Below are 23,453 nucleotides of genomic sequence, written 5' to 3' on the forward strand. Positions count from 1 at the left end.
CAAACGCTAAATAATGAGACGTTGGCACGACAGCTTGCTGTTTTCCATCAATGTCTTGTTGCTTTTCCCTGTGAAGACCTTTTTCTTTGCACCGAGAAATCATGTGGATAAACTTTGCCTCGGGAAAAAAACAGAGTCATCTTTTAATCTGGGCTGCTCTTCCCATCGGACCAACTGTCCATGTTAATGTTTTATCGGGCCTTTCGGGCTCATTCATCCCCCTCCTTTGTGTGGATGCCAATGAGGCATCAGGCCATGGGAACCCAGTGTTTCTAAAGAGCCGGCGGCTACTTGCTGCTGCTTGTGACTGCGTGAACATGAGCTTTATTAATAAACAAAAGCTGACGTGCTTGTGGCCTGAGAGCCTGCGAGTGATGACACCCGCCTTAGAAACATACCAAGGCAGGAGTCGTTGCCACAGTTGGTGTCATTAGCAAAGAAGCAACGGAGCCCGAACCGGCCTGGGGCTGCTCATCAGTACTTGTCACCGGGCTGGGTTCATTAGTCACCGTCCAGATGACAGGGAGGGGCTCTTGTAAAGGATATCTCACCCTCCCGTGGAGAGCCAAGTGTCCTCGCAAATAGGCTGCTGACCTCCAGAGCGTCTCTGGTCTTGAGGAGGCAGAGTGGGATGAGGGGCTCTCGGACCGCAGGGCATAGCCAGTCCAGGGCCTCTCCTTTCTGGAGAGTCCTGAGAGTTGACCTGCCCCTGACCCCCATCCGCTCGATGAAGTTAGCCGACCGGTGACTCCTGCTCGCTCTGATAAAATGGCAGATTCCCCAGAAGAAGAGAGAAAGAAAAGACATAGTCCGGAGCCCCTCTGAAGGAGAATGGGATACCCAGCAGTGACATGATAAGCCGCTTGGTTAATGATTAGATGGGGGGGGTGGAGAGGTTTGAAAGGCAGAAATGAAATGCAAAAAAAATGAAATCTTGGCAGCTTTTTGATGCCTCTGCCTTTTGATTCCGTCTCTCCGCCGCTCTATGTAAATGACAGCAGCCCTCTCAGAGCCGAGGTTTCCCGTCCAACACGCGGACGTGTGACGGGTGATCGCACTTTGATGTTGCGGTTCTGCCCCGATCGTCAGCGAGACGCAATATACACACGGGCGCCTTTTTGATATTCATTTAATGCACCTCTGTATCCGCACATTCACTGACACCGAATTAGAAAGACTTTGATGATTAGATAGAATCAACAGCTTTTGAAAATAAACGGGTTGGCGGATGCTCACTTATAAATTATAAATCCAATAGCCATTCATAACATGGCTCATTTTTTTCTATTAGTTTTTTTTTACACTTTGTATTTTGACCTTTGTCTGAGGCTGTAGAATGTGTTTTTGTTGTTTGGTTAAATGTTTTGTTATGTATGAGAAACAGTGTATCAAATCTGGCTTAAATAATATTTAATTGGCAGAAGAAACGAGTATTAGTATTATTAGAAAGGGCTGGCTCTTAAACCTCAATGCTTTCTGAGTGCTGATCAAAATGTTTCCTTGGAACAAAACTTTGACGAAAACAAAGACTGCTTAGCCAGATTCAGATGCCAGGATCAGACGGTATTGCCTTTCCAGATGGTTCGGTGATTATCTCAAACTAGAGTGGGGAATGCATCTTTGAAACCTTTGTTGTTTTGTTTGTTGAAATTCTCTTTACATCCAATAAATCAAATGCTTTGACAAAAACAAACAAATCTGTGGCTGTTGCAGGACTGTAATAGGACAAGCTGAGAGACATACACCTGCATGATGCACAAAGGTGATTGGACAGAAGGGGATGAGAGATACACTTCTTAGATCTGGAATCAGTGACACAGAGAACATTGTCAAACCAGAGGCTCATGTAGCCCCCAAAAAGTACTATTATTATTATTGGCTAATTGGTACTTCCTGAAGGGCTGAGGTTCTACCAAGGACCATTATGCTTCTCAAGAACCCTTTTATTTGAAGAGAGGATTTTTCAAGGGTTCTTTATAAGTCTAAGGGTTCCATTAAGAACCTTTTTTATCCAAATAATTCTACTGGAGGAAAGAGTTCTTCAAGGATTGTTGTAAGCATGGGTGTTAAAAGGGATCGCACACAATCCAGCCCACAAACCCCCAACAATGTGAGTGTGAATCATGATGGTTGTGGTTCGCTCTGCTCCACATCAGCCCATGCCCCTTGGGTTACAAGATGAAACCTTTGCAATATGAAACGGTTCTTGGTAAACCCCCTGGTTGGGTTCTAAATGAAACCCTTGGAATATAAAAGTATTCTCGGAAGAAAACCCTGAGTGGGTTCTTGTCAGCACCCTTTGAGGGTGGAAAGGTTCAGGATAGAACCACCAGAGAGGGTTCTGGTTGGAACCATTACACCATAGAGGGGTTCTCAATAGAACCTCTCATAGGTCAGATGGTTCAAGGTATTACCCTTTGAGTTGGCTTCTCTGTAGAACCGTCTCAAAGGGTTCCATGTGCAACCTTTACAAAAAGTCCTACCAGGAACTAAATGATGTCAAGTCCAAATAAAGTAGTTGTTTGGGAGACAGAGTAAGACTAACTTTAATTAAGAACAAATTGATGAAATCCCACAGGAATTCTGTGATGCATGGGAAGCTGTGAAGGTTTGTGATTCAAAAAGAAGATATGTGAACCATCTGCTTTAATGTGACATTTCAAATAATATGTCCACACTCACCAGATGTTAAAAAGCCAAAAGGAGGGGGAGGCAAACAATGACGAGTGAGAGCCAGAGTGACACAACATTTACAATGAACACCACATGTTGACAGCAATCCATCAGATACACTCATGCATCACTGATCACTGCAGTACAATAGCTGACTTCACTCACTGAAGACTTCCATATGGTGTGTGATCCATTCACACACACACAGCAGACTGCACTCTGCCCGTGAGGTACAATACGCTTTAATGTACGAGCCTTGGGTGAAGAAGGCTGGTTCGCCCCTGATCGTTCGCACTTTAACACCAAACCTTCTCTCATTCATTTCGCCCTTTGTGCTCGCCACAAACAGTGCGCTCAATCGCATTATCATTACAGAGCAAAGCAGTCACATTAAGCCTCGGCGCTGTCAATTGCCCCACGAAATCTCAGCTGTGCGCTGCCAAGAAAGCGTGGCAGGACATAAGACGCATGTGAAATGAGATTTGCATAAACAGTGTTGCTCCATCACTTATTTATTTTCTCCCCCCCAGCTTAAAAAAAAAAAAAAAAGATGCTGACTGCTTGCTGAATGCATCCCTGTGGGTGCATCAAACAGGTGTTGGTACCGCGGTCGGGGCTTCATTAATGGGATTGTTGTGATGATGACATAATGACCTCATCATGCTTTCAGGCATAGGTGTGGAGGCAGGGGGATCGGGGGCAAAAAGAGCATATTTGAGCAGGTGGCGCCTCCTTCACGGGTCTTTCCAGTGTAAATCATTACATGGCTAATGGGCTCATGACATCAGTGTTTTTTTCTATTAGCGAAGGAAAGGTGGTGAAGATCGGAGGAAGTGAGTCTCAGTTGAATAATTTCTGATAACTCTGAGCCAACAGAGAAGCGTGTCTCTGCCACACACGAAAAAAAGAAACGTATTTATAAAGAAAACAGGACATGGGGATTGGTCTGTGACACATAACAGTTATTGTTTGCTTTTACCATCCTCGTGTTTGTTTTGCTCTCTATTTTGGCATGCTATTACATGCTATTACATCTTTAAACCTGGAATATTGGATTTGCTGGAGTACAGTCATTAGGGCTCTGCAGCTGTTTTTCAATGTGCTGTTGAAGTGCTGGAGAGCCAATGGAAACGCACTCTGTTGTTTCGACAACGGTACATGTCGCACTTTATAATGGAGTTCATTCTAGTCTGTGCATTAACTCATTTTGAACCGGTACCCAGGTAGAATAATATATTTAGCCACTTGTGTCAACCACGTTTGTTTGCTTGTTCTGATTGAATGCCGCCATCGTGTTCCATAAGCCTTGTTATTTTACACTTAAAAGTGAAGCTTCTCAGTGGGACTGGGACACAAAACAGGTTCTTTTCTGAAGGGCTGATGTTCTACCAAGGACCATTTGCTTCTGAAGAACCCTCTTGAAGAAGGGTTTTTTCAAGGGTTCTTTGTAGGACTGAGAGTTCCATTAAGAACCTTTTTCATCCAAAGAACCACACTGGAGGATTGTTGAAAGCATGGATGTTATAAGTGATCGCTCTTAATCCAGCCCGCACTCCCAAAGAACTGTGATTGTGAACCATGATTGTTATGGGTTCCACTGCACCACATCAGCCCAGGCCCTTTGGGGTTGTAGATGAAACATTTGGAATATAAAAAGGATATCAGTAGAAACCCCTGGTTGGGTCATAGATGAAATCCTTGGAATAAAAAAAAGTTCTAGGCAGAACGCCCTGAGTTGGTTCTTGTCAGCACCCTTAGAAGGTGGAAAGGTTCCAGATAAAACCACAGAGATGGTTCTGGTTGGAACCATAACACCATAGAAGGGTACTCAATAGAACCTCTCATATGCAAGGTCATGGTTTTTGTTTTATTGGACTGGGTTATATTAACACTGTTTCTGTCCATGTCTTGTTTGCATGAATCAGGGTAGCAGAAATACTATTTGAAAGAGTCTAACATTTACGAGTGCTGTGCCAGTTGTATACATCCCTATGCCATATACAGGATTTCCTGTGTTGATGCAGGTTGCTAATGCATTGTCGTTCAGCAGTCACCTACACACAACTGTCATTAAAGCTGCAGCTTCACAGCTACTTCACATTTAAAATATCATATTCATATTCTTCCACACCATGCATTACAGTCATCTCACAAGTGTATTCAATACATGACTGACTTGGAGGCAAGACATTGGGTGATGTCCGACTGTCAACATATAGAGGAAACGGCTCCAACAATGCTTTATTTAGGCACTGTTGTGAAATGAATGAATCAGGTCTAAAGGTCAAAATTGAGTAATTTTCAATGTCAGATGACAAATTATAGCTTTGAAATCAAATGACCACATGGCATGGTCCTCATCTGACTTAACCGGTCATGACTTTATCTTGAAAAAAACCATGATTAAAAGCCTTCAATGTACTTTCAGAAACCTCATCACATCATCTTAAGTAAACGTGAATGCGATGTTCAGTTTGCTTTTGTCCTGTTACGCTAACAACTAACAAATGGAACAGCCAACCTGTCGTGCCACTTGGAATAGTTTAGCACTCGGCATGAAAAGTCAATGTCTTTATTTCATATTTTTTACATCAACGCTCCAAATTTTCTTTGCACTGGCATGACTTGATTGGCCATGTGAAGCTTTTCAGAAAATGTTACATCAGTGTCCCCGGCTGGAACTCAGAAAAAGAGCCTGACTGACAGCAAGGAGATCAAGCATCTGTGTTATTCTCCCTGAGTAATGAGGGTGTGTGTGTGTGTGCAGGCTTTTTTTAGTGCGCATGCTGGTGTTTATGTGTGTGCACTTGTGTCTGTCGATACATGGTGGCTGGGGAACGCGAGGTAGTATGTCCTTTTGCGTGCAGGTGGGTGACTACGTGTGTGTGTGTGTGTTTTTGCACTGGGCAGGAGCAGACTACATATGGGGCTGCAGGCTGAAGGCTCATGTTATAGTCTGCTGTCACAGTTCACTGAAGGACCCGCTATCCACTGACAAAGCACACACACACACACACACATACACACACACGCGCACACACACACACACTTTCATCTGAAATTTCATAGATGCATTCGGGCAGCTCAATGACAACACGTCTCTATTCCTGCTCTAAACCTCCCAGCACCGAGCAAACTTCCTTACTAAGCTGCAAATTGGCATTCTGGGACTATCGCTTCACTCATCTCGAACGAGTCTTTTGTGGTTTGAAAGCCTTTTGAAAACTTTTTTTTCTTCTTCTGTCTGTGTGTCATTGGGAGACATGAAGCACTTTCATAAAAAAAAAGTAAAAAATCTTCAAGAAGAAAAAAAAAAGCATTGCCTTTTATACTTGCATATTTTTTTTAACGGCTTTGTTTACACTGTTTGTAACTTTTTTATTTATGTGCATTCTGAATAGCTCCAATACAAAGTCGAGGGTATAGTGTATTAGTTATTTCCTGTGTTGGGGAGGAATGGCAAATCTGGAGGGTTCCATTGCCTCTGAGGTGTGAAGGAGGCCCTGTTTTTTTAGTTTTTTCCCCTGCAGCGTGGCCTCTTGTTGGGGGATGGAGGATGGAGGTTGTGTGCAGAGGGTTTGTGGACAGAGAGGAAGAGGGTCAATCATGTTTGCAACAGGACAGGCTTCCCCCTTGAAGTGGGAGACAGTGGTAGGAAGTGTCCAGATTTATGGCTCTCTGTAGCCGGCTCATTGTAGCCGCCTTCACCGTGACAGTTGACCGGCGAGCAGCAACAGAAGGGGAGAGAGAGAGAGAGAGAGAGTGAGAGAGAAGCTGTAAATCACAGTGAGAGTGTGGCTCAGAGACACACACACAAGCACATCCAGCCCTATGCTCACAGTTCGCAGGCGGATAATGTGCGAAGGAAAAGGGACGGCTCTCCGGCAGCCCGCTGACTAGATAGAGCTGTTCTGGCACGGAAGTTTTTTTCTTTCTTGCTTGACTTTTGAAACTTAAAAATTCTAGAGATCTTAAGATGTGATTGAGTTACATGACACCAAGGACCATAACATTCTTTTGAGGCACATTCTTAGATTTGTATCTATAGATCCATGGTCAGCCATTAATATATCAAATAAAAATAAGTGGTGTCCTGAGAGCGTCTATTCTGCTTAGGTTGCAACATTTTTGAATGGGATTATTACAAAATGACGTGTTTTACGATCTGGAAATACCTGGATCCAGAGCTGCATCAAAATACAATTAATGACGTATATGTTTTTTTTGGAGAATGACAAAATCCTGTTTGGGAAAATTTGTTCGGTCTCTTTTAAGCACCATTGGGTCTATCTCCTTCACTGAGGGTTGCTCGACATACAGCGCTTTGTGCGCCCATCTTCACGAAAGGCGTGTACGGAAGGCGAGAGTCGCCCACAGCCCTAAAGCGAGGCCCGCAATCCGCTCATCGGAGCTCAATGGCTTCAGCAGACTGGGGGTGGTCTCAGACCTCTGCGCCCACATGGACTCTGGCCCGGTTAGACCATCCATCCTTGTAGCGGCTGTGAGCCCCCCCCCCTCACTGAACATGCGCTGTACCCCGTGTGTACACAAGATCTCTGGCCTCTGCGGGGGGAATGTTTACCCAGCTGAAGTCCAACAGAGTTGCACTCTCTCCCAGCTGTACTGTACTGACTGCAGAGTCACTTAGGACACATCTATTGACCAATATCAGATACATGCAGGCTTCTCTGGGGTTTTATAGCTGCATTAACCATCTTAATGTGTCTAGTTTTAGACTTGTTTATTTTGGCATTTTTCTACCTTTATGTAATTGTAATGACTGCTGTAATGTTTCCAACCCATACTGCACATGTGCATTTGCAGCTGAAGCAAATTAAAGCACATAAGGGGAAGATTAAAAAACGCACATACACACACACCCTAATACAAAAATAGACATTTTACCCCGCCTCCAAATCTTTCAGCCTATAGGAGTCAACCATTTTGTTGCAAAGATGCGCTCCGATTGCAGGTCCCAACGCTGCAAGGCAAAGCGGGATTAGGAAGCAGGATCAGCAGCAATGCAACGCAAAGCAGCTGAGCTTTGCGAGGCAAAACTGTTAGACAAAAAAAATGAACAGCTCTCTGTTAAATGTACATCAGTGACTCAGGGGAAACCAGTCAGTGGCGGTTAACCCCTTTGAGTGGTGGTTTCAAGCACACGTTGGCGAGGTATGGAGGTACAGACATGCAAAACGTTCTGCACACAATGGAGAGAAACAATAGAATTGGTTGTTCAACTGTCAAAGCAGACCTGGCTGCTTGGGATAAGACAGATCTTATGTAATGTGCTGCAGACCTGCCTACCTTAACTGCAATGGTATTGCACCAATATGATAATAAAACCTGTATTCTGAGTTTCTGCACACGGCAGTCTTGCTGGAGACGGGTTGGCTATAGAAATAAAGAGATAAAAAGGTCATTCTGAAGGTGACACTTCATGCATCTTTGACTTGTGCTGCTCAGACGGTAACAGAGGGGAGCGTTTCTATTACGTTCTCTCAACGGAAATTCTGATTTTTTTTCTGCAGACTTCAGGTGTCAAATAATCCAAACTCATCATAACCTGAAAATAAAATCCCTCACCTTCCAGCGTGAACTTCCATCGCCTGTCCTCTTTCAACCACCAGACCAAAAAAAAAAAATCAAGGGGAATGTTTGACTACACCTTCAACCCTTTGCACAGCCATAATTCAGCCTCTCAATCTGTCGGCAGCAGCGGCGCAGCAGCTCCATCATCGCGCAATAATGCCGGACTCGGTCGTGGGCGAGGAGATGATGCTCTGCAGAGGACGCTGATTCCCCCCAAGCCCCGCGACACGAGACCAGCCTCTGCCAAGTGCCGGCGAGATTTATCGCCGCGTCTGTTTGAATGTAGCCAATTTCGCTTTAATATGATATTAAAGAATGATGCATGCCTGAGCATCGGATGTTCCCTTCTGAGGGAGTCACGCCTGCACCGTGGCGGCGTTCAAAAACCCGGCAGATACAGCTGATGTAATGTTCAATATTGATAACAGCCCTGAGTGGAATGGGCTCTGATCATTTAGGGAAAATATCCTGCGTTTTCTTTTTTAAACTACCATTTCCTGGCCCCGGGCCTGGATTCGTGTCATCCATCAGTTGGGTTTGATGGGCAGATATCCACAAAGCTCTTATCACCGCCGCTGAAATGAACTCTGTCTGTGAAAACAGAGCAGAGCAGTGATGTGAAATGTGCTTCAGGGGCGCTTCATTTGAAACCGGGTATTGGGTCTGAGATCTTTGTATAATAGGTTTTCATTTTTTAAATGAAAATGAGAGATCGATGGAGTCTAAAACATGGCTGCTGTCACGGAGTTGTGTTTTAGTGGACCATACCAATGGTTCTGCATGTTTTAGCCCATTTCACTTTTGGATTATTTTAAAATTGGATGTATATTTTTCTACGATTACCTAGTTATTGGATGGTAACACTGTACAGAAATGAATGGAAACCTAGTCTAGAACGGATGGAAAAAACACAACCAAAACAATTAGCAAAAATGTAAGTTTTCTCTATTTTTAGACGGAATTAGCAACGTTTACGGCCGTGTCTGTGTGTGGTGGTCCCTCTTCCTGCCTCCGTGTGCGTCTCCAGCGTTCAGTGTGTCAGCTCTTGTTGATTTCCGCAGGGGAAGTTGCCGCAGTTCTATCCTCAGACAAAGCCCTGACCCAGGGGTTAAGGAATGTGAACCCGGGGCCGTGACGATCAAGACTCTCCCTCGGGTGGCGGACAATGCTGAACACCTCAGCAAACGCCCTAATGATCTCACATGCTTTTGTGTTCCTCGTAGAACACTTCTTTCTTCTTCTTTTTCTCAGACAAACAAACAAATGTCAAGTATTTCCTCCTAATAAGAACCAAATCAACTATTCGTCTGACTACTTGCCTTGAGTAGTTTACTCTATTTGGTTTATAGAGGATTATCTTAATTTGAGATTTAAAACAAATAATTTGATTCCAGTAGTGCTACAGCTGTATGTCGACTTATCCAAAACAGTTTTGATAATCAATCGAATCAATCACATTGCCCGTTCGGAGCGGGCCGATTGCTTGCTTTGCCCCGCTGGATGTGCTTCTGGAGAACCACTGGTCGGCTCCAGGGAAGTGAAGAAGAGTTCGGCTGTGAGTTTATCCGGCAGCAGTCAACTGCTTTCGACTGCCCGCTCTTTGGTCCCAAGCAATACACCCGCCAAGTGTGGAGTAGATCGGATGAACGGTCCTTGAGATAATCGAAGGACAAGCACGCATGTGTACACACAGACTGAGACTCCTTGCAGTTTGTTTATTGAATTCCATTGGGTTTTGGACCAATGGTTGGACATAACAAGCTGTTTGAAGACATCGGCTAAGACGATCACTATCTTCTGACATTGCATTGGATGAATAATTGACTGGAATGAAATGCAGTGTATATTTATCCAAACATTCCTCAGGATTGGACGCCATTGTCATTGCCGCTGAAAGAGGCCATATTCACTTTTACGGATGAGCTTGTCGTGAATGGTCCAAGTACAAAGGCGACCAAAAGGCCTCTTGTCTCATTTATCACCCACTTTAAGAGCGGGCGAAAGAGGAGGAGGTTGGCTGTCAAAGCAACCATAGCGGAGTGTATCCTAATGGTGGTCTCCCACCCCCTGAGGCCCAAAACACGTCGCTTAAAGTGGAGGGAAACACAGCGCAAGAGGAAAAAAGAAAGAACCGAGCCAAGAGCTATCGCGATTAAAGAGGTAGGTTTAGACTCGACGCCTCCTCCTGCAGAGGTGTGAGTCGTTGAGGAGAGCCAACGACGGCCTCCAGAGGATTTATGTGGGTGGAGGGGTCGGAACGCTATTAATCACGGCCCAAAAGTTGAGGATTAAATAGCTCGTTGTAGCTCGGGCAGATGAGGGAACGCGGCCCTGTGGAGGTGTTTGAAAAGGCCGTGTTGTGTCTGTCTTCTATTACAGAGTGGAGGCCCCGGGGAGCAAAACAGCCTCGGGAACCGGCGACTAATGGGATGTCCAATCGCTCCTCTTCCCTCCTTCCCTCCCTCGCTAATGAGCATTCACCCAGCCGATTATGTCGCTTAACATCTCCGCGCCAACGCGCCACCCTCTGACGACTGACAATTGTTTACTCGGAAAGATAGATGAAGGACGCGTTCACACAAAAGCAAGGCCTTGAGTGGAATTATCGCTCCTCACACATCAGCACACCTACACATAAAAAAGCATGCACACAAACACACCTTTGAACAGTGCCCAATCAGACTTAGCTTTAATCTTTCTCCTTTTTTTTCGCGCAACTGCCTTTGATCTTTGATGTGCCGTGCATTGCATTAATTATGCATCTCGCCCTCGGTGCAAACGTGGTGAACACCTTCGAATGCTTAACAGGAGTGGGCTCATCGCGGGAGCCTGAAGGATGGCTGCAGGAGGAGTATGCATACCCTACATCACGCTCCCATATATAGTGCACTGCATAAGGGATATTACAGTGTGTGTATGTGTGTGGGGGTGGGGGGATGTAAAGCCTGCATCTGTGGTGCTGTCCTTCGATCCGGGCCAAAGGAGGGCCATTTTTCACTCTCCTGGAACACGCGCCTGCCTCTGTGTAGAGGGCCGGAGTGTCGAAGGGGAGGAGGCGCACACAAGACGGATGTGGCTTGAATTAGGGTATAAACTGTCATGTCCAGAACAGATACAGCGGCTTTTCTCTCTTTCTTTTTTCTTGTGTTGTGCCATGTTGGCAGATCACACAGTATGAATCAAGTAAGCATCAGCAGATGTAGAGTGGGGGACTTTTGAGACAAACATCAATATTGTAACTGTGAAAAGATTTTTAGCTTGCACAACTTTATTGGTCTGGATTTGTTTTTGTGCAACAGAATCACAATACCGTATCGTTACGAATGGGTTATAATAGTTGGTTTAAATTTTGTATTTGGTAACAAATGTTTTTTTCAATCTTGGTTGTTTCAAGGGCAACGTGTTTTACTTGAAGACACAAAAAAACAGGCATGCTTTGTGATGAAAACAGTACATCTTAATCTCAATGCACAAACATATTCTTTTAACAGTCATATCACAAAATTGCAAATATGCATTGCACAGCTTTGAATGTCAGCCCTGGATTTTGAGATCTTTATTTACAAAAAAAAAATCAATAGATTAAACTGTGTAGGCGAGTGTAGTTTCTAGAGAGAGAGAGAGAGAGAGAGAGAGAGAGAGAGAGAGAGAGAGAGAGAGAGAGAGAGAGAGAGAGAGAGAGAGAGAGAGAGAGAGAGATGCGCTAATTGCATCAGCGGTGAGGAGCCTATAGGTACATGCAGTTCTAACATCAATCTACCGGAGCCAACGGCCCTGATTCAACAGATGTGACCAGGTTAGAATAACAGCAGATATGCAGCAGAAAGAGAAGAAGGAGCTGCTCTTTAGCTGAAAAAGTGGCTCCGCGTGTTTTTGGAAAACCTCCGTCGTCCTCGAGGGCAATCTGCAGACTGTAAATGCAACAACAACAAAAATGCGCTGCGTGTTTACTTTCTTCATGTGTTGCTAATTTCAAAGTTCACGATAAGACTCCCCTTGTCTCGCATATCTGCGGTGTCGCTGCAGCTCGGCTCTACGTCGGTGGGAGTACCCCCTGTACGGGTCCCTTTTTTTTTTTGCAGCGCACATCCAGTAGTTGGAGTTGTTGCCACGGCGAGCGCGAGGAGGAGAGGGAGAGGAGAGCGCGAGCGCAGCAGCTGAGTGAGCAAACAAGAGGGCAGAAACATTTCGGTTATCTTTCCGAGACTTATCACGCGTCGACCTGTCACTTTTACTGCTTCGTGCCGAGTCTTAACTTGAAAGAGGACAGCAGCAGCACCAGCAGCAGCAGCCCTGGTCTGGTGGTCTGGTCTGCCCGGGCAGTCCGCCTGCGAAAAAAAAAAGAAACTCCCCGAAACGCGGTCGTCTCAGCGGGCATGAGCTAATCTACCAGACAGTCATGGAAACCAAACCGTTCCTGTCATTGGGTAAGTTTGTTTGTTCAATGACTGAGCCTTGCTCTGTATTAAATGTGTGGGTTATGATGGGACTCTTTTTTTTTTTATCGGCGGATTAGTGTGAAACGTGTCCTCGCGCTGTGCCCCCTTTTCTTGACAGCGCGTGCCAGACGCATCAACATGTTCGGAGGTCTTGCCGAGCTTTAAGCGGACGTTGTCTTCTTTTCGCTAGTTACTTCAAGTAAAAGCAGACATAACCGCTCCGTGTTGCATATCTAAACGTTGCTGTGCGAGCCGATGACATTTCGCTTTGATACGGAGTGACATCTCGCTCGGGAGGAAGCTGCGCGCATACCTCGCGCGCGCTGCAATTACATGCAGGCTGGTTTTTTAAACTTTGCTCCTAACTTTTGTTCTAATGAATGTCGGGAGATTAGTAAACCGAGATGAGTCAACGTACTTTAGCGTGTGCTGTGCGCGTTAGAGAGAAGGACTGCATTCGAACACGACTGCATGAACAGAGGGGTTTGAACTTGCACGAGCAGTTGCTTTTTCTTGTTGTTACCCGTTTAGCACGCGTTGTCTGCTTTTAGCTTAAATGTTGCATTTACGGTCTGTGCGGGGTTTTTTCAAGCTTTACGTTGTCTTGCACGTGACTCGGTTCAACGTGCTTCCGTTTGACTTTGAAGGTGCAGACCGGCATGTGGTTTTGAAAATGAACCCCCACTACCATAAGAATTGGGATTTTTAAACTTGGCCCTTGTGCTCAAACAAAGTTGCTCGACTTGTTCGGGACAGCCTGAGTTTGTCTCTTCAAACTAAATATGAGCTCGGGTACAAACAGGTGACACGTGCAGGAGTGGGATAACTGCACCGGGACCTCAACAATCTTGTTCGGATGAAAAAAGCTAATTTAATCTGCAAAAGGATCATAAACTATGCAGGGCGCTTGGTTAAAGGTACTGAATTTGGCACTATTTGTTGAGGGAGTGCAATTGTCACATTTATTTTTTGCACCAGAAAGCACTTCAAGACATAACGAGGGCCTTTTACACAGCTGTCATCATTTCAATTAGTGATGTTTGAGTTTCCAGAAAGAAGTTGAATGCATATGTGAATTGAAAACCATTAATCCAAGTCATCAAGGGCTCCTTATTTTTTTGTGAAAAATTCCTTTTCAAGCACACACTGTCAGACACACACACCGCACTGTAAATAATGAATGCTGAGCTGCTACTGTGAGTTTGTCAAAGTGAAGAGCAGACCCTTGCCCACCCCCCACCACCACACACAGCAGAGACACAGCACAGATCTGTGGGCCAGACCTGTTATTGTGTCTGCCGCTCTTTTCATGAGGGCGTCGCGTTACAACCTCGACACGGTATATCCTCGGTCTCGTCTGGATGCACCGAAGGAGATTCACGGGGGGGAGGGGGGTACTTCTGAGACACCGGCTTTCTTCTGTTACAAGGGGGGGTCCTTGCGCGCCGACACTGTCGCCCGCCACGGCCTTTTTTTATGAGGCTTCCCAGAAACACTCTCAACCCGCCAGCGTTTGCACACACACCGACGACGGGTGCTGTTATTACAGGTGCACCGTATTGCGTGTCCACGCTGAAAGTGCTTAAAGTTTCAGAGTGCCTGAATGTACGCCAGAGTAGCTCATGCCAGACACTTCCTGATCTGGAAGGCTCGGCGCTTTAATTGTTCAGATGATTAGGAACCCTCCTCCGCGTGTGCTGCGTCAGCAGCTCTTCCGTGGTCCTAATCTGTGGGCCTCGCCGTTTTATATTTAAAACCTGCTCCCATCAAAAGGTCCACTTGAGTGCCGATTTGTAATTGGCCACTTCAAGGACGCCAGCCGGTATCTGCGAAAGTCCTTGGAACGTATCGATTAGCCGCTCGCCCGGTGTAATTATCTGTCGCGCCGCATTAGACGACCTGACGTGGGTACAACTCTACAGTTATGGATCGGTTGTCGGCTATGATGACCACAGCCCCCCCCCCCCCCCTCTCTCTCTCTCACCCTTTGGCACCTTGTGCTTGGTGCTCCAATATCTGACAAAGCTGTGAACACTGAAGTGACGACATTGAGAGGAGACTGTGTCCTTTTAGTCGGAGCAATGTGAGGCTGGTCATGCCGGTCTGTCGGGGAAATAATCGGAGAGCGATTGAGCGAGAGCTCTTCAACTTTAAGGCCAGTCAGATCTGTAGTCTTTTAATAATTTTAAAGGCTATTATGTGGGCCCCCGTAGGTAGTCTCCTGAAGCAGGTTTCACCGGCTCAGTGTTTGCACATTCCGGGCTTTATTCTTAGTTTTCTCCTCGTCTGAATCAGCGGGTCTGGGGATGTTGCAAAGTGTCTTGTTCGGATTGTAAAGCCCTAAAGAGATACATTGAGGTGATTTAGATCCAATGAACTTGAAGACTATTAGACGACCGTGTGAGATGTACAGCCTACGTTCATATTTAGAGAAAAATTAAAGAAGACAGGTTTTTGTTACGTCAAACCCCACGTGTGTTGTCTTTCCTGAATCCTGTGGAACTCAACTCTTTGGTGCTTTCTGTTTAGGGGAGCATAAGGTACCACTAGCACACACACACACACACGCACGCACAGAGAAACCAATGAAGTTCATGGTCTTTGATGAGAAAGTGAGAATCATGATGGTGTGTGTGGGAGAGACCGACATTCCTTTTCTGGCAGTAACTCAGGAACAAAGGTAACACAGGGAGAGAGGGTGTGTGTGTGTGTGTGTGTGTGTGTGTGTGTGTGTGTGTGTGTGTGTGTGTGTGTGTGTGTGTGCGGTGGGAGTGGGCTGGTGGAATTACACTGCCAAAAGCATTTGGCCAAGTTTGTCTTTTTACTGCCGTCCAGTTTTGTGTTCCTGATGTGACGCTTTTGCTCCCCTTTTGAGAAAAGGGGCTGCAGCTGTCATTTTTATTGGAGGAGTTTTATAGCGAGACTCAATGGCTTAAAGTGACAGCTCTCTCTCTCTCTCCCCCTCCCCTTTCTCTTTTTTTCTCTCTCAATCTCACCCACGAGGCCTTTTACTGAAGCAAATCAAAGAACAACTTCCACCACTTTCCCACCCCTCACCCCTGCCAACATCCAAACCCAACTGTACGAGCTTTACGCTCCAATTACGAACACAGCGAGTGTGTGTTTTTTTTATAATTACACTAAACTGTAGACCAGTTGTTGTTTTTTCTGCCGATCATTACAAGGCATGAGTCGTTGGCTTCAGATAAAACCGGAGCAATTTTTGGCTCGTCATGCTCTTCCCCTCCGCAGCCCCTCGCTTGTTTACGTTCTAAACATAGCACGAATCAGAAACTTCTGAGAGGCCTCTCGACGCACAGAACGATGGGATGACTCAGATGGCTCGTTAATTATTTGTGCAATGAGCTGCTCCGCTCGCAGGAGGTCTTTATTGATAACGGCCCGCGCTGAACTTTGCACCCCGAACCTTGACCTCTGCTCCTCGCGTGCTCGATCATTCCAGGAATTCCCCTTCGGCGTTCAATCTGTTGTTGGAAGTGTCTAAAGACAGTAGCATGTCGATCGTTCTTTCTGTTTGTCTTACTGTCTGTGTTCCTCTATACTTTTTCCGCATCCTGTGTTAAGTTCCAGAATTTGTGATTTGTGGCGATAAAAATTGGTGCTGCAACTGATTATTTTAATTTTACTATTAAATGTGGAAAATAGCCTTCATTTCTCAGAGTCCAAGGTGACATCCTCACATCCTCTAACATATTTAGTGTTCACAGAAAAGCAGCAAATGAACACATTTTAAAAGCTAGAGCCAGGATGTTTTTTGCCGTTTACACTCACAGTTTGGATTCGTCACTACTCAGCGTTGGAGTCATCCGAGCACCTTTGGTGTCAGCGTTTATTGCGGGTCCTCCGAGGGTCTGAATGGCTTATTTCTTCTTCTGCGGGCGGGTAGTATTCAGGCTGCTGTACGCTGCTCTCTTGAAGTGGAAGTCTAGTCTCTTGTGTGGATTCGGCCAGATCACGCTCGTAATTCGCATCGAGAGGAAAGGTCGGTTCACCGCGCCACAACTCTCCTTTCTCTGCTCCGCGTGCATCACGGCGACCCTGAGCTGGAAAGGATCTATATAATCGAGGAAGAACGCGGCGTATCGCAGACGTGTTGTGACATTACAAAACCCTGCACAAAAAAAGCAACTCTAAAAAAGGAAACCGTGGCTGACATCTCAAGTTGGCATGTTTTCAATAATAAAAACAACCGCCGCCTCTTCTGTGATGCCGCAATGCTTGAAAATATCTCGGCTGTTATGATGTGTTTTGTAATTAAGCTATGAGCACATAGGCTTTGATGGGTATTCACTGGAGAGGGATGACGAATGGAGTGAATCCCAGCTATGTTATGCTCCTCCGTGTCATTATATTTCCGTTATGCCCACTTTTTATTTTTTATCCACGCTAATTATAATTGGCCCCGATGAGAACCACAGATGTATTACAAAATAAATAAATAAGTGTTGATTTATTTCCCTTAAAGTAGTTGTGTAGAACAATGCAGCAGGAGTGAATAGAATAATTTTTTTTCTCGCATGCAGATGATAGGGTCGGAAGTGAGTTTAAACTACAGCGGATCATTGCTTTACATGTTGTAATAATATGTATCAGTGTTCTGCCTGATCAAAAGCTGGAAGGAGGTGTTTGATGTTGCTTCACAGAAAGAAACGGACTCCAACTGAGAAGTTGTTTTTTTGATTAAAACTGTATATTCAGGTGTATACACACAGCAACCCCCACTGTCTTTTTCACACACGTATACTGAAAATAGCCAACATCCATCCACACACACACACACGCGCGTGTATGTACATGTAAGCACTAGCGAGGTAATTAAGACTGTCTGTTGCGGTTTTCTTTTTGAGGTCACATGGAACCAGAGGAGGTGTCCCAGTGTGCCCTGCCGCCTCCGTTATGTTTGTCTGTCACCTTGCCAGATGACAGCGGGGGTGGGGATTCCACGCGCTGCTAGGCACAGGGCCACGGAAATCCCACAGCATGCAAAACACACCTCGGTCATGTCCTGTGTGTATGTGTGTGTGTGTGTGTGGGTGACTGTGTGTCAGTGTAAGCAGGAGGCAGCCGTTTTGAGAGGACAGGGTGGAGGTCATGTGCATTTACACCTGCACGCCAACAAATGCATATCTGGACTCTATATTTTTGCATATCAGATTAATTGCGAGCTATCTTTTGTGTGCTTTTTTAAGATTTAGGTAGAGAGCTGGATAAACGGCGTTTCCACTAATGCTCTGGCTTACACCGTTAAATGGAAGGTTTGCCATTATCGTCATGGCGAATGTTAAAGTCAATCTTGAATGTTTTTGTATTTACAAAGGGAAGATTTATTTTCTTCTTTTTTCTTCTTTTTTTAAACGAAGATTATTATTATTTTTGCCAAGAAACACATTTAGAGCTGGCTAATGATAGCCTCCATATTTCTTTCCCCGGTCAGGTGGAGGTTTACACTGGCAATGAGGATGAGATCGGACCCCGATGAGCCCGCCTCAGACTGCCAAATGTAGTTACTTCTTCTTCAGAGAGGGAGAGAGAGATCCGCTCGATTCCAACGCACAGAAAAGGCTTTTATACTCAGAATAATGACTTCTTTGGGAACAGCCATAATTTAATTTATAATTTGGTGGAATAAGGCACAGTGCCTTGTGGGCACGAAACACAAGTAGCTTACAATAGCCAATGCTTTTACACTACACACATTTTCAGCCAACCTGCAGATGTGATAATATTTAAGAAAAGCTTACCTATTGGCCAATAAAAAGCCAGTATTGGCAAGATGAACCTGGCATGATCATGGGCCCGTAATACTCCCTAAAGCAGTGGTTCTCAAACCTTTTCTGTCACGCCCCACTTTGGAGGAAGAAAAATGTTCATGCCCCACCGCCCCAAGAAAATTGTAACAAAATGGTCCATGTTGAACTATTATTGAAATAACAACATTTTGTGACTCTTCCATCTGTGCTTTTTCAAATAGAATAAAGAAAATTGCATCACTTTCAAGTAAATCAGATTGCTCCATCAGACAAAAATCCCTTTGTTAGAACAATGCAAATAAAGTTCTATCTGTGCAAAAAATAACTATTGTTTGGCAAAAAATAGCTTATTGTGGCTGCAATTATCAGTTTTGCACTGAATATCTTGTCAAGATAATAATGAAGTGCAACCTGTGAAAAACAAAACAAGTTCAAATATTTGGCAATAAAGAGTTTTACTGAGTTTAACACTGCATATGTTTTCAAAACAACAATAACGTGCAACCTGTGCAAAACAAAACAACATGAGTGCAGATGTGCCATATGCTCACACATACCAGGAGCATTTTATTTTAAATATGAGCTTTAAAATGTAGCATTCTGGTGAACTCTGAGAAGAAAATTAAGTGATAAGACATTTACTTATCGCCTGTACAAATAAAGTGATTAGTTTTCATTACTGTATGGCTTCATATTAACTTCCACTGTTACTGTACAGCTGTTAGAATTGTGTCCAATCTTTTATTTGCAATTAATATGCATTCAATCCAGTTCAATTATTTAAATTAAAATGATAATCTACTCTGGCTAAGGTATCTTATCAAGAGTAAAATAATAACTGATTTAACTGCACGTGGGACTGTTAGTACTCTGGCTGTGGTCATTACAGTGAACAGTGTCTGCAGTGTGATGAGAGGACACGTGAGCCCTTGTTGCTGTACTTTATCTCTTGGAGCAGAGGCTGCATTTAGCATACCCTGCCTTATCGATGTATTTAAAACACTGTGACAGCGGGAAGCTGTACTCGCGTCTGTTCAGACTTCCACCTTTATCCAGGCCCAGCTCCTTCACATCCCAGCCCTGCGTCAAGCTGCGCTACACAAACAGCCTCCTCTTCCTGAAGCTCTTTGACCTCATCATCTCATCAGTATCTGGGCCTTTCATTCTACTTTTAGTCAAAACAAACAACCTGCCACCAGATCCGCCGGTGTTCCGGTTTAACGTTAACGAGTGACCGTGTGAACTGAACACGTCACATCAAAGATGTTTTATTGTGAAGATCATATCACCTTTTCTCCTCGTCTCACTCCAATCTGAGAAACGCTGGCTGTGGCTGGCCAGTTGACCCCCCCCCCCCCCAAAAAAAAAAACAAAACTCTATGGATCTACACGATTCACGTGGATGATATATTTTGATTAAAAACGGCGAAAGTTTGCAGATATGAATAAAAAAAATATTAAAAAAAAATTCTGCATTTCCCCTGCGCCCCACCTGCAATACCGCTGCGCCCCACTGTTTGAGAACCACTGCCCTAAACGAACATGACTTCTCTGAGGAGTTTTCTAGGGATGCACCTATCCGATATGGAATATTGGTTACTTGCTTGCTTTGAATGATAAGTAGCAAATCAGTAATTTTACATTTCTCTATTTATTTGTGACATTTTCTTTCTTTCCGCCTTTCATTTACCCCTCCCTCGGAGTCATTGCTGCAATGATCGAGCACCTTCGAAGCTATTCAAAATGATATCGCCTCGAGGATTTCCAGATTCTATAAGAGCGAGCTGTCAAGAAGCGGTGGAAATTTTTTTTATTTTTTTTTTTAGACTTTCACGTCATCCTCACATTCAAAAACAACTTGATTTGGGTTCAAACTTCGGGAAAGCGGCTCTTCAAATCGGTCCATGAGATTAAAAGCCGCGGCCGCAATTATGATACACGGAAGATCCATTACAGGAGCTACCAAACGACTCTTGATTACGGATACCGAGGGACGTCGGCAAGACTCAAAAGCGCTGGCGCAGGTCACCTCATTGCGAGGCATAGATATGTGCGGGTTATAACTTTCACCTTATTTTCACAGGCTGCTGTGCATGAGAGAGAACAAAGATAACATGTGAGATAACAGGGTTCCTCTGTGGGTTTTCTTTCTCCGCCTGCAGTAGAGAGAGTGAGTGATTAACTTTTTGTTGACGCCTGCAGGCCTAGCATGCTCGTACATCCGCCCAGACTGTGGCCTCAACACACACACACACACACACACACACACACACACCTTTATGTGTGTGCACGCACAGGCAGACATGTGCAGCACATGCAGAAAGTCTGCACAGAAGTCTGTAGGGCTCTGTCACCTATGCTGAGACACCTCGTTGCTGGCCGCCTGGTTTCAGGAATGTTCTCGACGGCAGGAAGGGTGTTCTTTTAAGAACGGAGAGGGGCGGAGCTTACTATATGGAAAAAAACCAACAACAACAATAACGCCGGCTACGAGATATGGTATGTTGAACATGCACGTAACGAGCAGCGCTGCAAACGACTGAAAGGAACAGTCCCATTTCTCGCGTAGGTGTCCGTTCCCTCCCTTCCTCTGCCCACAACGTTCGGTCTATTTGAGTTAGTTTCATTGCCCTGTCAGGGAAACTTGCCTTGCAGACGGGTTTTTGTACAGTAAAATCACAGAGTAGAGCCATGTAATACAAAAACAATGAGGCCACGTGATATTAGACAAGAGTCAAACACATAATAATTGGCTCATCTCGACCACGGTAAAACCAGAATGCAGATCTTTTTTGTTTTTTCAACTGAGCTCCACTACTTACTCACTGAAAGTAGGAGGACTGAATGAATGCAGAAAGCTCATTAAGTGGCGACTGAATTTATATTGGCTGTAGATTTTATTAGATTTTATTATTTATTAGTGAGAAAACCCTCGCGTTGTGCCACCGAGGAAAACGTTCTCCGAGTCCTGTTTGGATTTACTCACATGGCTTCGCGTCCCCGTTCCATGACAGTGACACTCCTTCTTGCTCTCTCTCTCTCTCTCACACGATGCTGTCAGAATCCAGCGCAGACGCAACCCCCACCGTGTATATAAATCTGCCGTTTAGGGGGAAAAAACATTGAGCAACCAGGTTTACTAGACAGACGGGAGACAGGCAGGCAGGTGCAGGTGCCGGCCGTGTCTTTGTCGTCGCCGTTGTGCATACCAGAGTGCTGACAAAAAAACCCTTCCCTGACAAGTTCAAGTGTCACACTTGGGACGCTTTCTTCTGTTTCAGTGTGGACCGGAGGGGAAACGGGAGAAGGCTGCAGATTAAATTAAACCGGACAGATAGAGCGTAGAGGGCCCTTTATTGGCAGGACTGCAGGCATACACTAGGGCTGCAGCTCACCTATAATTATTATTGATTAATATGTTTTTTCTGTTTGTTTTTCTTCTAACCAGTTTATCATTCACGAAAAAAGATCCATAACAACATCCGATTGGTTGCTTTGCGTGATATTTTACTCAAACAACTTTGAGGAGCTTTAACCACACTCTTTGACGTTTTCTGCTTGACAAAATGACAAACTTATTTATCCACCAGCCCGCACATTTGCGTAACCTGGAGCATCACAAAGGGGGTATGGTATGTGCGTTTGCTTGGGCATGCACATGTGTCAGCGTGTACAAGCCTGCACACGCATGCTTTCAATGTGCCATGTGTATGCTACAACATGTATATGTGTACGTGGTGGAGGGGGTAGTCGCCGACGCACTGACTCATGAAGCGGCGTCTCTGGAGCGCTGTGGAGTTGAGCAGCTGAGAGTCGGTGAGCTGTCTGTCTGGGACAGGGAGGGTCAGGGGTTGTGGCTGGGTCACGCTCTGTGCGAGAGGTGAGGAGAGGAGAGGCCTGCGAAAAAGGAAGTGGGAAGCGTGTTGTTTTCATTTCAGGTCCTGCTTCATTTTGTGCATCAGAGCAGCTATTGTTAGTAACAGAGGTAATTGTTAATTGATCCAAAGAGCGATAAAAACACTCCCACTCCCTCTCTCTCTCTCTGACACACACACGCACACACACACACACACACGCATGTGCTGTGGAGAATGAGAGTGGATGTTTATTACAGGATCCTAGTGGATGCTAAGGTGCCCCGGGGGCTATTAACGGCTTCACTTAAAAGGCACTATCAGAGGCACACTGATGAGGGCTGCTTGAGGGGGGGAGGTATGGGGGGAGTTGTAGAAAGAGTGAAGGGGAAGAAAAAGAAGTCCCTGGAACAGCAAGCAGAAGGAGGGGACTGAACAGGGTGAGCCCATCTGGATTGCCTCTGCAGAATATTTGAGCAACATCTGGAAAAATCGGCTGGAATTTAAGGGGTCCCTCCTTTCATTTCGGTTATATTTCCCCCTCCTATTTTTTTATTCTTTTTACTTCGTCCTCTCCTCCGTCCTGTTTCAGCATCTTCAAAGTCGCACGGCAGGCGCATTAAAAAGAGTCCCGCGGTAACGCACGTCGAGTCCTTGCAGACTTTTATAGCGGGGGCCAAATTGGGCCCATGTGACCGACTCCCCTTTGCGCAGGGCCCGGGCTAATTAAGTGGCACAGAAGTGAAAGGGCGCCCGGCTGTGGACCCAGACCTACACCATTCCTTGGCCAAGCACAACTCGTAAAAATAACGGCAGAAAAAAAAAAAAACTCCACTTTCCGCAGACGGTAAACTTTAAATCCCAGCGTGACAACCTCTTTGTTTTGTCCTCGACCGGCACCAATGTGGACTTTCCTCGTACGCCATGAAAGAGCCACCGTGTATCATGATCACAAACAGGCTGCCTTTGTGTGCTTTCAAAAAGCTTTTTTTAAGTATTGGTTTGTTGTCGCCGAAAAAAACAAAACACACACACACAAAGAGCGTGTTCATGAGCCTCCCTCTGAGGCGTGAGGTCCCCAGAGGAATGACAAAGTCCCCGTATTGTTTCAACACCTACAGTCA

General features: G+C 45.2%; 1 protein-coding gene across 2 annotated transcripts in view; it reads left to right on the forward strand.

Annotated features, from left to right (window-relative positions):
- Positions 1-12,664: 12,664 nt before the first annotated feature.
- Positions 12,665-23,453, forward strand: part of rxraa (retinoid X receptor, alpha a) — a gene marked incomplete at its 5' end in the record, with an annotated part of 88,888 nt that continues 78,099 nt past the window's right edge. Inside the window, one exon of one of the 2 annotated variants that reach the window (XM_079178488.1) lies at positions 12,665-12,692. In XM_079178488.1, coding sequence (XP_079034614.1) covers positions 12,665-12,692 — 28 coding nt within the window. The remainder of the gene's footprint in view (positions 12,693-23,453) is intronic. The other variant, XM_079178489.1, reaches the window with a different exon arrangement.

Source organism: Pholis gunnellus, assembly GCF_910591455.1.
Source record: "Pholis gunnellus genome assembly, chromosome: 18".
NCBI lineage: Eukaryota > Metazoa > Chordata > Actinopteri > Perciformes > Pholidae > Pholis > Pholis gunnellus.